We start from the raw sequence: 13,262 nt of genomic DNA, 5'->3' as shown, positions 1-13,262 counted from the left end.
CATTGGTGATGGCTGCACAACATGGTAATGTCACTGAATTACACACTTAAAAGCTATTAATGTGGTAAAGTTTATGTTGTTTTGTTCCCATTAAGTCAGTTCTGACTCATGAGGACCTGAGTGTGCTGAGTAGAATTGCACTTGGTAGGGTTTTCAGTGGTTGGGTTTGTTTGCTGTTTTTAACTTTGAATTGGGTGAAGGTGCGCAGAGCAGATCCATTTCCATTCAACAATTTATACACGTTTTGTTTCATGTCAGCGATTGCGATCCTCTCCATATCACAACACGCACTCCACTTCCTCCCTGTATTTCCTGTTTCCAGTCTTCCTTCTTTCCTCACTTTTCTGAGCTGGCTCTCTGAGTACATGCCATTCTTTTTTGATCACGTCTGGGTGATTGTTGAGTGCATACCTCCCTGGTGTCATTGTTCCCCTTATAAACCTGCCTATTGTTTGGCTGAAAGTTGAGCCAAAGGGGGTGAGTTCAGTTCTAGGCCTGAAGGGTGACTAAGGGCCATAGTCTTGGGGGTTCCACAAGTCTGATCAGTAAGACTGGTCCTTTTTATGATTTTGACTTTTGTTCCACATTTGCCTCCCACACTGACAAGGACCTTCTAACGTGATGCCTTTCAGAGAAGTCAGCAGCAGGCACCATCTAGTTCTTCTGATCTCAATGTCATGCAGGCTGTGGCTTACATGGTCCTCAATGGCTGATTTTTAGGAACCAGATTGCCAGACCTTTCCTCTGGGCAGGTTCTGAGCGCCAACCGTTTAACCATTTGCACCGCCCATGGGTTTCAGTAAAAAAAGAGATAAGAGAGGCAGATATAGTAGACAAACACTTAATTCCAGTCAACTCGGGGACCCAGGAAACCATGTCTAGGGTCCCCATTCTTGACTGAACACCGGACTGCCCAGAGGATGGGGGATTCACTCATACCTCTGAAGTTGGAAATGCCTTTTCTTCCCCCAGAAAGCCTGTAGCTCACCCTCTCCAGGGGCAGCTTGAGGAGGAGGGTGTGGGCCACCAGGAGCTGGTTCTAAAATAACAAAGGCCTGAAGACAATTAGGGGTGGAGTTGGGCCGAAGCTCCCCAGCCGTAAAATCTGCAGTCGGGTATCCTTTTAAGTAGAAATGCTATGTTCCATGAATAAAGTAAGTCAGAAGATATTTTTATACTTAGAAAAATGGATTATAGCTCTTGGCAACATACACGGAGCAGCCGCACTTTCGGCATCTGGAAAGCCATAATTTAGACCCAACCTGGTGTTTTTGGCAGTGCGTCACCTGGCTGTACCCTGGGAGCAGCTCTGGTCAGCAGGGGACCCCCTCCCCCATGTAAGAGGCCTGGCTGGAGTCCTGAGGAAGGGGGGAACCCTGCTGAGCGAGGCATTTTATTGGGTACAATTATGAAGATGATAATGAGCCTTTGTCTCCTCCCCATTCCTGCTTCACCCCTAATAAATAAATCTAGTTTGGCTCTAGGGACCTCACGCAGAGCTATGGAAAGTTCTAGTCCTGATGGGTCCTTAATGGCCCCTGGACTCTTGAATGAATGTATTCTAAAAAGCGCCCCTCAGGCTGAGAAGAGACGGGGTCAGTAATAACAGGCATCATTATAACATACACCCCATAACTCACCCACCACTCAACCTGCCCCTCAACGGGCTGATTTTCATGCCTTTAAATGTGGCTGGCCATCCCTCTGCTCCGCACCCCTGACAGGCGAGTCCCCACATCAAGGGAGGCCTCCTGGACAGGCTCCTTCAGCAGCCACACCCACAGCCACTGCTGGAAAATCTGATTAGATTAATGGAGGGGTCTGGCACCACTGGGGATCCAAGTTAGTCCTGGGGGCACTCCCTGAAGCCATAAGTCACAGCCTGACCCCAGCAAAGCTGACAATTCCAGACCCCAGACAGTAACCAGGATGTCCCTGCCTGTCTGCCTGGCCGCCCCCGGTACCCAGACATCCTTGCCTGAAGGGCTGAGGTTAGGGATGGGGCAGGAAGGAGGGACAGGGTGTATGTGTAGGCCAAGACAATACATTCGGGGAGCTGTAGTTAGACAAACGACTGCATCGTTTGCCTTCACATGTCCCCAGGCCTGGACAGAGGCTAGGGCCAGCACAGCCGCAGGGATGGATTTTGGCTGAGAGAGAGAGAGAAAGAGGTAGGGATGCATCCTAGGGCCTAGCCACTGAGTCGCCCTGGGGGTGAGGGAGGGCAGGCATCTTGGCTGGGTGAGCTGGTGGGGGTTCAGAGGGGCCCTGCTCTCAGGGGTTCATAGTGTCAGGTTATTGGTTCAGGGGATCCAGGCAGAGGGTGTGTGATCCATGGAAGACAAGGTGAGGTGGCACATTCCAGCATGACCAGGGCTGATGGGAGGAGTGGAAGTGGGAGGTGTTGACACCTGCAAGGACAGGGTGCAGAGCACTCCAGTGGGGCCATGTTAGGGGAGGGGTGGCTTCAGGGGAGCGGCCTTGGAGTATCAGTTTGGCCTACACTCCTCCATGGCCCTCCCGATGAGCAGAACTGTACAGGCCTCTGGACAAAGCCCACCCACAGAGGAAACAGCTCCCTGAGAAGTCATTGTCTGCCAAAACCAAGGGCAGTATGGTCAGTGTCCTCTCCCACCACCTCCTTTAACCTCCCTCTTCAGTCGGAGGACATGGCAGCTGGCAAATGACCAAGGGGGGCGGTGGTCATGGCATCCCAGAGTGACGACAGGCTGGGGAACCCGCGCATCTTCCTCAGAGCGAGTCAAGGAGTGAAGGTTAAGGGTCTGTGCAGGACAGAAGCAGTGTTTCTCCAGGTAGTCTGTGAGCAGAGCGTCCATTTCCGGAATGACAGATAATCACGTGGCCCACAAGCATGAGTACCTCCCCAGGTGGGCTGGCTAGTAAGTGACAAACTCTGGATTTCTCTGCCTCAGGGGATTGGTCACATCCTGACTCACGGCAGCAAGATGAAGCATCGCGGGGTCTTCATTCTGACTGGAATGCTTGAGCCCACAGCCGCAGTTGTTGGGTCCATCTCAGGAGGGACCCTCTGTTTACACTGACACTCTGCTTGACAGAACACAACGTCCTTTTCTAGTGCTGTGTCTTTGCTGATGATCAATCCAAGGTCAATGAGCCAAAGGTTTGCCATCCTCATGTCTAAGGAATTGTCTGACTGTGTTTCTTCTATGACAGTTTTGTTCATTCTTCTGGTAGTTCATGGTCTACTCAGCATTCTTCCTCAACACCACAGTTTGAACGAATCAGTTCTTCTTCTGTCTCCCTTTTCCACCCTCCAGTTTTCTCATGCACTCTGCCCCCAGAGCCCGCGATATCTTGACCCTCCTCCTGTCTTCGGATGATGCGTTAAGGACAGTCCTATGGGAGTCCCCTGTGTGGCCCCATTGGCTCCGTGAAAGAAAAGGCGAAGGGATCAGGGTGAAAGGTTTGCTGTTTCCCATGTCTGTCTGTCTAGGAGAACCAAGGAATAGGGGCTTCGTTTGGACTTCCCGTCTCTGCCTCCCACTCAGAAGATGACAATTGTCTTTCCGAAAATGTCTGAGCACTGAACTGGAAGTGTGAACACAGAAGAGGGAAGGACATCCCAGGGGGAAGGACATGGGTTTGTGACCCATCGTCCAGAACTCATCAAGAGCAAAGCCAAAGAGGCCAGCTAGTAGACATCGCCTGGATGGGAGGATCTGGTCAGGCTGGGACTTGAAGGATGAATAGGAGTTTGCCAGGTTGAACAGGAGCAAAGATAGAAGGGGAGCTGCAGAGACCCAGGATTAGCCCATATTTGTTAGTTCCTGTGGGCGGTCATCTACTCAGAGCATACATAATCTGATTCCCAGCAGGGCCACACTGTTCTACTGACAAGCATACACTCGGGCCTGGCAAGGGACCAATAAACACTTGAGTGAGAAAAATAAAAGGGTGAGTAGGAGAATGGAGGAAGGTGAAGAAACAGATCTCTTCACAACCAGCTTGCTAGTTCAGCTGTCACAGAGACACCAAGAACGGGCATCCCTGAGGGCTGCAAACTGTTCAGCATGCCGCAGTTCACCAAAAGGTCAGTGGTTCAAGTCCACCCAGAGGTACCTTGAAAGAAAGACCAGGTGATCTACTTCTGAAAATCAGCCCCTGAAAAGCCTGTGGAGCACAGTTCTACTCTGACACACATAGCTTTACCATGAGTGGAATCTACTTCTGAAAAAGCATCCACTGAAAACCCTGTGGAGCACATTCCATAGACTCCTGTTGACTTGGAGATGAGAGAGAGAAGAGGAAGGGATGGTTGGGCCAAAGTGTGGTGAGACCTGGAGACACCTGAGCCCATGGACAAGGACACAGCCACAGAGGACTAGAGCTGAGAGTGAAGCATTCAGCTGATATGAAGTAAGAGGAGATGCACAAGAACACCCAAACTTGCAGACAGTACCCATTTGACCTAGCCTCGATGGCTTGATAATCAGAACTTGACTAGAGGATGATTTTTTAAAAAAAAGCTTTTTTTGATAAAGGAAATGTGGGTAAATTGCTACAATTTGATGACTTGACCTATACTGATGGAGGTTGTTGTTGTTGTTGTTAGGTGCCATCGAGTCGGTACCGACTCATAGCGACCTTATGCACAGCAGAACGAAACACTGCCTGATCCTGGGCCAACCTCACTATTGTTGCCACGCTTGAGTTCATCGATGCTGCTACTTGACCAATCCATCTTGTTGGGGGTCTTCCTCTTTTTCTCTGACCCTCCACCTTACCAAACATATGGTCCCTCCTGACAATATGTCCGAAGTATGAGAGACGAAGTTTAGCCATGTTGGCCTCCAAGGAGCACTCTGGCTGTACTTCTTTCAAAACAGATCTATTGGTTCTTTTGGCAGGCCATGGCACTTTCAATATTCCCCTCCAATACCATAACTCAAAAGCATCAATTTTTCTACAGTCTTCCTTATTCACTGTCCAGCTTTCGCATGCATAGGAGGTTATTGGCGCACCTTAGTCCTCAAGCTGACATCTTTGCTCTGCAACATTTTTAAAAGGTCTTGTGGAGCAGATTTGCCTAATGCAATATGTCGTTTGATTTCTTGACTGCTGCTTCCGTGAGTGTTGATAGTTGATCCAAGAAGAATGAAGTCCCGACAACTTCAATCTTTTCTCCGTTGATAAGAATGGTGTTTATTGGTCCAGTGGTGAGGATTTTTGTTTTCTTTACATTGAGATGTAATCCATACTGAAGGCTGTGCTCTTTGATCTTCATCAGTAAATGTTTTAAGTCCTCTTCACTTTCAGCAAGCATGGTTGTATCATCTGCTAGCTCAAAATACCAACAGAGAGGGAGGAGTCATCACATCAAGTATCAATGCTATCCCCTCTGTACACAGGGCAGATGGAGACGGGCAACTTAGACATTGGCTTACTTAAAATGAGGAGGCGATAAAGACACCAAGTGACTGGCTTACAATTTTTCAAAAGGGAGTTTAGTTTAATAGTGTGTGGGGGAAGATAAGAGTCCCACTGAATAGTTTTCATCTAGATGGGTCTGGTGAAATGAGATGGGGATTAAGATTCTTATGATTCAATAGTGAGTAATTGTTATCATGACTAATTGAAACTGTCACAATTGTAGGTATAAGTTTTGTAACAAAAACAGGGGAATAGTTAATCCTACAGTCCAGAAACAGAGGACACTAGGACGATCAACGGAGAAGAGCACGGGCTGAATGTGGGACCCTATCAAGAGAAGCAGTGACACCAGAGATGAAGGCAGAGATGGGGACATGGAGAAAGGGAGCAGCTGGGGATTCTAGATTCATGGAAAAAGAGGAACTGAGAGCTGGTGGCCAGGAGGCAGGCTTGCAGAATGTGCCCTTTGGTAGTTTAAATTATTATATATGCCTGAGTGTTGTTGTTGTTTTTAAAAAAAAAAAAAAGCTAAAATGAATAGAGATAAATACTAACTGAGGGTACATGGAGGGGATTATAATTATTGTAATGAAATGAAGTATATGATTTGTTGAATGTAAAACTGATGATCTGCCAGGTAAACTTTCACTCAAATCACAATAAAAACTTTAAAAAACAAAAAAAGAAAAGCCTGTGGAGCACATTCTACTCATGTGGGGTTTCATGAGTGGAATCTACTTATGAAAACTCAGTCACTGAGAACCTTGTGGAGCACAGTTCTACTCTAACACATGTGGGGCACCATGAGTGGAATCTACTTATGAAAACTCAGTCACAGTTCTACTCTGACATACATTGGGGTGCTGTGAGTCGGACAGGACTCCAGAACCACTGATTCTGTTTGGTTTTAGTATTTGTTTTTGTTTGTTTTTTTCATTCCAAAGATGCTGGCCTGGCAGTCTGAGCCCAGAGTTGGAAGTCACTAGCCCTGCCTGCCATCTTCCCTCCTCCACAGATGTTCTCTTCAACCCTGGGCATCCCAGACAGCTGCTGGCTCCTGCCTCAGTTTCCCTCTTGGGTGGACACAGGAGGTCCGAAGCATGAGCCAGAGCCCAGACAAGAGTGCTGTGGCATCGAGGAAGAAGCCCGGCATGGCTCTTGCTGGTGATACTACGATGAATCAGCGACTTCCTTTGCCACCAGCTCCGGAAGCCGGGCCTGAGCCCGCTCCAGTTCCCAGAAGCCCAGCAGCAATGGGGAGTTGACACGGGCCAGCTGCCAGGGAAATAAATAAATAAGTGCCCGCCTCAAAATAGCTTGGAGGCACATACAGACACACAGACGAGGCCAAGCCTTGAAATAACCCAGCCCCAGGCGGCGGGAGGGGTGTTGCCCCACAGCTGTGAGCCAAGGCGGGGGAGGCTGTGGCAGGGCAGGTGCAGGGCAAGATTTGGAGTGAAAGAGGGGAACCACAAATGAGCTGTCCCGGGGTGCTGGTGTACACAGGCCCAGAGGGGGCAGGGGCACAGGTCAGCTGAGGACGTGGTATTGAGGGTCTCCTGTGGAGGATACTATGGTCCAGAAAATGATCTGTTGAAACGCTGATCCAGGTACCTGTAATCAAGACCTCATTTGGAAATCCAGGTAGATCTTGGAGATACTTGTGGAGCTCTCTTGCAGACTACCACAATAGTGCAAAGATGGGCACAAAGCAAGTTATATGCATAGAAAAAGGGTGTTTGCACAATACTGTAGTCTCTTTAAGGATAGCCAAAAGTTGGAGGTTCAAATCCATCAGTTGCTCCTCCGAAGGAAGATGCTGTCTGCTCCCATAAATAGTACAGCCTTTGAAACTTTATACAGGGTCACTGTGAGTTGGAATCAACTTGATTACAGTGGCTTTGGTTAGTCTATTAATGGACTGTTGTTGTTGTTATTGCAGAGTGCCGCTGAGTCGTTTCCAACTTGTAGCGACCCTGTATAGGGTTTCCAGGGAGCAGCTAGTAGGTTTGAACCTAAGACCTGTGGTTAGCAGTCCGGTGCTTATCCTACAGCGCTATACCAGGACTCCAAAATGTGCCATTGTTGTTGCTGTTGTTACGTGCCAGCAAGTTGGTTCTGACTCATAGTGACCCTGTATAGGGTTTCCGAGGAGCAGCTATTAGGTTTGAACCATCAATCTTGCGGTTCAAACCGACCTTGCGGTCAGGTGTTTATCCTGCAGTGCCACACCAGGACTCCAAGATGTGCAATAACATTATGAAAACGTGTGAAATATTTTGAGAATGAACCAAATGGGACACAGATGCAAAGTGAGCTCATGCTGTTTGGGAAATGGTGCCGATAGACTTGCTCGATGCTGGATTGCCGAAGACCCTCAATTTGTTTCAGGGGGAAAAAAATGCAGTAGCTGCAACAGGTGTACCTGAGGATCTTTAAAGATGCTATCCTGGGGCACAGTAGGGTACGATGAGCCTGATCCTAGCTGAGTGGTGCTTCACAGAGGAAGGATGGCTGTGTGGAGCTGCACTGGGGACCATCAAAGCTGACAAAGATGAGGAAGGACATCCCCCTTCTACATAGGAGCAGGGCTGGGATAGCACCTTGATTTTGGACTTCACCCCTCCAGAGCTGAGACATGGTGACTGTTGGTTCAAAGCCACCTGCAGTCCTGGCATGGTGCCGTTCATGCACTAGGCTATTGCTCATCAGCTGACGGTTTAAACCCACCCAATATACAGGCGATCTTGTTGGTGTTGTTAAGTGCTTGTCAACTCAGTTCTGACTCATAGTGACCCTGTCGAGTAGTTGGTGAGTTCAAAACATCGACATTGTGGTGCAAACAACCTCACGATCCAGGACATTATCCACAATATACTTCCGAAACATCATCCACCAAAAACCTAAGGAGCACAGTTCACTTGACGCATGTGGGGGTGCTGTAAGTCGGAATTCAGTCCATGGCAGCTGGCGTGGCTTTTGGTTTGGTCTGTGGCACTCTAAAGTGGCCCTGACCACATACCGGGCCCAATGCCATGTTCAATCCCTCCTTCATGAAGTCCAGCCATCAACAGATGGTTGTCCCGTAAATGTATAACTGAGTAAAGAATGAAATCCTGTAGAGAGCTGCATGGAGCTATGCGAGGAAAGAGAGAAGATGAGTGCATGTGTTGAGGACCCAGTCTGAGGGATGATGCTTACACTGAGCCCAGAAGAGGAGGAAGAGCTGGTGGGGTGAAGATGCCAAGTGAAGTGGATGGGAGAAGGTTGAAGATGCTTCAGGCTGCCATGACAGCATGGGCAAAGGTTCCGGGGCAGCTGTGTGCCCAGAGGTTCTAGGAACGGAGATGATCACATTCCCAAAATAGGTCAGCGGGCCTGAGTTTGACTTGAAACAGAACCCAGAAGAGGGTCTGAGCAAGAGACTGGCACGTCCAGATCTGTGTCAGCGGTCAGTCCAGCGGCCACATGTAGAAAAGTTTGTGGGAAACAGTGCAGAGCCTGGGAGGCCAGTGGGGAAGCAAGGGGCTAGGCCAGGTGGCCAGGGAAGCAGACGGAGCTGGTAGCACTTGTAGGACCAGAACAATCAGTAATGACCCAGCTGAGGGGAGAGAGCAGGAACTCAAGGCAGTTGTACATGTTGTTGTTCGCTATTGAGTCGCTCCCCTCCCCCATGTGTGTTAGGGTAGAACTGAGATCCATAGGGCTTTCAAGGGCTGATTTTTTGAAAGCTGATTACCAGGCTTTCTTCCAAGGCATTTCTGGCAGGATTTGAACTGCTAACCTTTTGGTTAGCAGCTGGGCTCATGTGATCTAGAAAATCATAACAAAATGGTGGGCCCCTCCATTCTTGAGATGGGAGGGTTGTGGTGGTTATGTGCCATGGAGTCAGTTCCAACTCATAGCGACCCTGTATAGGGTTTCCGAGGTTGTAAATCTTTACGGGAGCAGAAACCCTCATCTTTCTCCCGCAGAACAGCTGGTAGTTTCAAACTGCTGACCTTGAGGTTCACAGCCCGATTCGTAACCACTGTGCTACCAGAGCTCCTTAAGATGGAGTTAGGTGTGCCACACTTAACTGTGAAGGCAATGTTAATTAAATAGAACAAGAAAAAAATGTATATGCACTGGAATCTCAACATGGGAGAAAATAAATAGAATAAAAGCAGGCCCTGGAGAAAGATGCCATCCATTCTTGGTAAAGTAAAGGGTCATCGAAAAAGAGGAAGAAACCCAACAGGATTGATTGACATTGGCTGCAACAATGGGCTCAAACACAACAATGATTGGCAGGATGGCACAGGATGGGGCGGAGCTTCATTCCACTGTATATAGAGGCACTGTGAGTGGATTCAGCAGCAACAGTATCTGCAAGCAAAAACTCTTACTTCAGACTGTGCTCTGCTATTTTATACATCATCTTTTAAGAGGTTTGTTTATTACTGTTCTGGCTTAAAAAATCGTTATTACATCACCCAGAGAGACACTTTCTCTAACCCTGCGGGTATTGTACAAAGTTTGATAGAATTGTGGATAGAAAGGGGTACAGTTCTAGAAAACCGGGTGAAAGATACTTACGTCTACTTCTCCTTGATCAATTACATAGAAATTGTCTCCTTCATCCCCTGTAACAAGAAAAGACAGGAAGATGCACAATGCAGAGTGTATGAAGATACTTAGAGGAAGCCTTGTACTGTTGTCTTGTTCGTAAGCAGCCTCCCAAACATTGCTCTAGAGTCATTGCCCAGCTCAACTCTAAATCAAAACCAAACCAAACCAAAAAGCCCCCACTGCTGTCGAGTGGATTCCGTCCCATAGTGACCCCACAGGACAGAGGAGAAATGTCCCATAAGGTTCTGAGACTGTAGATCTTCACAGGAGCCTCACCTTTCTCTCTCAGAATAGCTGGTGGGTTTGAACTGCCACCAACCTTGTGGTTAACAAGCCAACACTTAACCCACTGTACCACTAGGGTGCCAACAATAACTCTGGGTCTCATCAATTCATTTTCATGACAAAAAGGAGATTATCAGAACATAATGAATTAACGTGTTAACAGGCTGTTTTTATGTTACATTAATGAGTTTTCTTGAGGATAGACAATAAAGGCTTTATAGTCATACTTTCTTAAGTGAATAACCAGGCCCCTCCCCCTCCCAGTCGGGTTTGGCTTAGACGTACCTTGTTGTATGACAGTCTCCCCAGCAATGTGAGTGACAGGGAACATGGCATCGAAAATGTCGCTGAAAAACAAAAAACAGCAACTGTGGGAAGTGCTGGGGACGCGGGCAGTTAAAACACTCCCTCTTTCCTTAATTTTACATTTCAGAAATCAAGTAATACCATTCACTGACTCACACTCTTTAAAAAGCAATTCACTTTCATCCAGGAATCCAGGGAAATGAGAAAACCCACATACATTTAAGGAAGAAAATGAAAATCTTTCCTAATCCCACTGCCTGGAGATAAGCACTAGAGTCTCCACATCTGTACATCTAAGTGTGTCGATTGGATTTCTACAGTGCAGACATTATTTATGTGCCGCTTAAAAATAAGTATAAGCTATGCACATTGTTCACATCAGCAAAAAATCCTTCTACTCCTGGTTGCTGTCTCATTTTTGTCACATCAGCTCAGACTCAACGGTGACCACCCCCACGTGTCTGGTCCTCTACCATCTTCAGTCTTTGGTCTGTAATAGTCCAGGCCACTGTGCATTTTGAATGTCTTCCAACCTAGGCGGAGCCTGCAGTGGGTTAAGCATTAGGCTGCTAACCCAAGTTCAAACCCACCAGCTACTCCAAGGAAGAAAGATGAACCAATCTGTTTCCATAAAGATTCATAGCCTCAGAAACACTGTGGACAGACAGTTCCATTCTGTCCTACAAGGTTATAGTATGAGTCAAAATCAGCTTGTCAGCAATGGGTTTTCAACCTAGGGGGCTCATCTTCCAACACAACACTAAACAATGTTCTGTTGTGATATATATAGGGTTTTCAAAAGCAAATCGCCAAGCCTTTCTTTCTAGCTGTCTTAGCCTGGAAACTCTGCTGAAAACTGTCAAGCGTGATCCTGCTTGAATTCTTTCAGCATCACAGATACATGCAAGTCACCACAACAGGACAGACTGTCAGAAGGGATGGTAATCAATTTTGATGTCCTATTTAAGGAATGGAATCCTGGTGTGATGCTGTAGGAAAAGCACTGCACTGCTAACCACAAGGTTGGAGGTTCAAACCCACCAGTTGCTCCTTGGAAACCCTACATAGGGTCGCTATGAGTCAGAACCAACTCAATGGCACTTCACAACAAGAGCATTTAAGGGGTACAGAGTTTCTGTTTGAGGTAAGAAAGAATGTTTGGAAATGGGCAGTGGTGATGGCTGTACAACATGGTGAAAGTGATGGATGTCAATGAATTTCACACTTTAAAATGGCTAAAATATCAGCTTTTTTGTTGTATGTATTCTACCACAATAAAAATTTTTAAAGGAGAACCATCTCAAGTCAATGATTTAATTTACCACTTTAAGAAACTGAAAAGATAAAATTAGACCAAAGCCAAAGCAAATAGAAGGAAGGGAATAAGAGGGCAGAAATTAGTGAGGTTGAAGACAGAAAAACAAAGGAGAAATCCATTTCATTGAAATGATCAATAAGATTAATAAATATTTAGCCATACTGACAAACGGAAATAAAGATAATAGTAGGAATGAACGAGAAGGCATCACTACAGACCCTAAAGGTATGAAAAAAGGATAATAAGGAACTCTTAAAAACAAATTTATACTCATTAACCATTCTTAGGAGTCCTGGTGTGGCTCAACCCACCCAAGAGCACCACGGAAGAAAGGCCTGGACTGCAAGGTTGCTTTGAACTGCAAGGTCAGTAGTTCAAATTTGCCAGCCACTCCTCAGAAACTATACAAGGTCACTACGAGTCTAAACCAACTCAATGGCACTTAACAATAACAACAAACCATTCTTAAGTGCACAGTTTCATGATGTTCATTGTTCCCCATGTTGCACAGCCACCAACACTATCTATTTACAAAAGTTTGTCATCCCCAGACAGAAATTCAGTATCCCTGAAACAGCACATCAACTTGTTCTTGTTAGGCGCTGTCCAATGGGCTCTGACTAATGATGACCCTATGCACCACAGAACTAAACACTGCTCGGTTCTGAGACAGTCTCGTAATTGTTTATATATTTGAGCCCACAATTGCTACCAGTGTGTCAATCCATCTCATTGGAGGTCTACCTCTTTCTCGCTGACCCTCCACTTTTCCAAGCATGATGGCCTTCTCTAGGGACTGATCCCACCTGACAACATGTCCAAAGACATCAACTCCAAAGACCATTCTGGCTATACTCCTGATTTGTTCCTTTGGAAGTTCATAATACTTCTACAATACTCTTCTCCAACACCATAACTCAAATGCATCGATTCTTCTATGGTCTTTCTTATTTGTGGTCTAACTTTTACATGCATATGAGGCAACTGAAAATACCCTGGCTTGGGTCAGGTGCACTTTAGTCTTCAAACTGACATCTTTGTTCTTGAACACTTTAAAGAGGTCTTGTGCAGCAAATTTGCCTAATTCAATATATTGTTTGATTTCTTGACTGCTGCTTTCATGAGAGTGGATTGTGGGTCTAAGTAGACTGAAATATTTTGGCAACTTCAACTTAGATGAATTAAACAATTCTTTGAGGGACACAAACTACCAGCAGTCACATGAGAAGCAATATATATATACTCTGAACAGTCCTATGTTAAACCTCAAGAGGAACTACATGAGATATCACTTCACACCTAAGAGGATCGCTATCATGGAAAAGACAAT

The 13,262-nt window shown here is 46.5% G+C and overlaps 1 protein-coding gene across 1 annotated transcript in view; it reads right to left on the bottom strand.

Moving 5' to 3' along the window:
* Positions 1-13,262, bottom strand: part of PRKAR1B (protein kinase, cAMP-dependent, regulatory, type I, beta) — a 167,785-nt gene that overhangs the window by 55,088 nt on the left and 99,435 nt on the right. The window contains exons 4-5 of the mRNA XM_006859802.1: positions 10,594-10,655; positions 9,991-10,037 (exon numbers count right to left, since the gene is read on the bottom strand). Of these exons, the coding sequence (XP_006859864.1) occupies positions 9,991-10,037; positions 10,594-10,655 (109 nt within the window). The remainder of the gene's footprint in view (positions 1-9,990; positions 10,038-10,593; positions 10,656-13,262) is intronic.

This window comes from Chrysochloris asiatica, unplaced genomic scaffold (genome assembly GCF_000296735.1).
Source record: "Chrysochloris asiatica unplaced genomic scaffold, ChrAsi1.0 scaffold00034, whole genome shotgun sequence".
Lineage (NCBI taxonomy): Eukaryota > Metazoa > Chordata > Mammalia > Afrosoricida > Chrysochloridae > Chrysochloris > Chrysochloris asiatica.
This window is presented reverse-complemented; position numbering and strand designations above follow the sequence as displayed.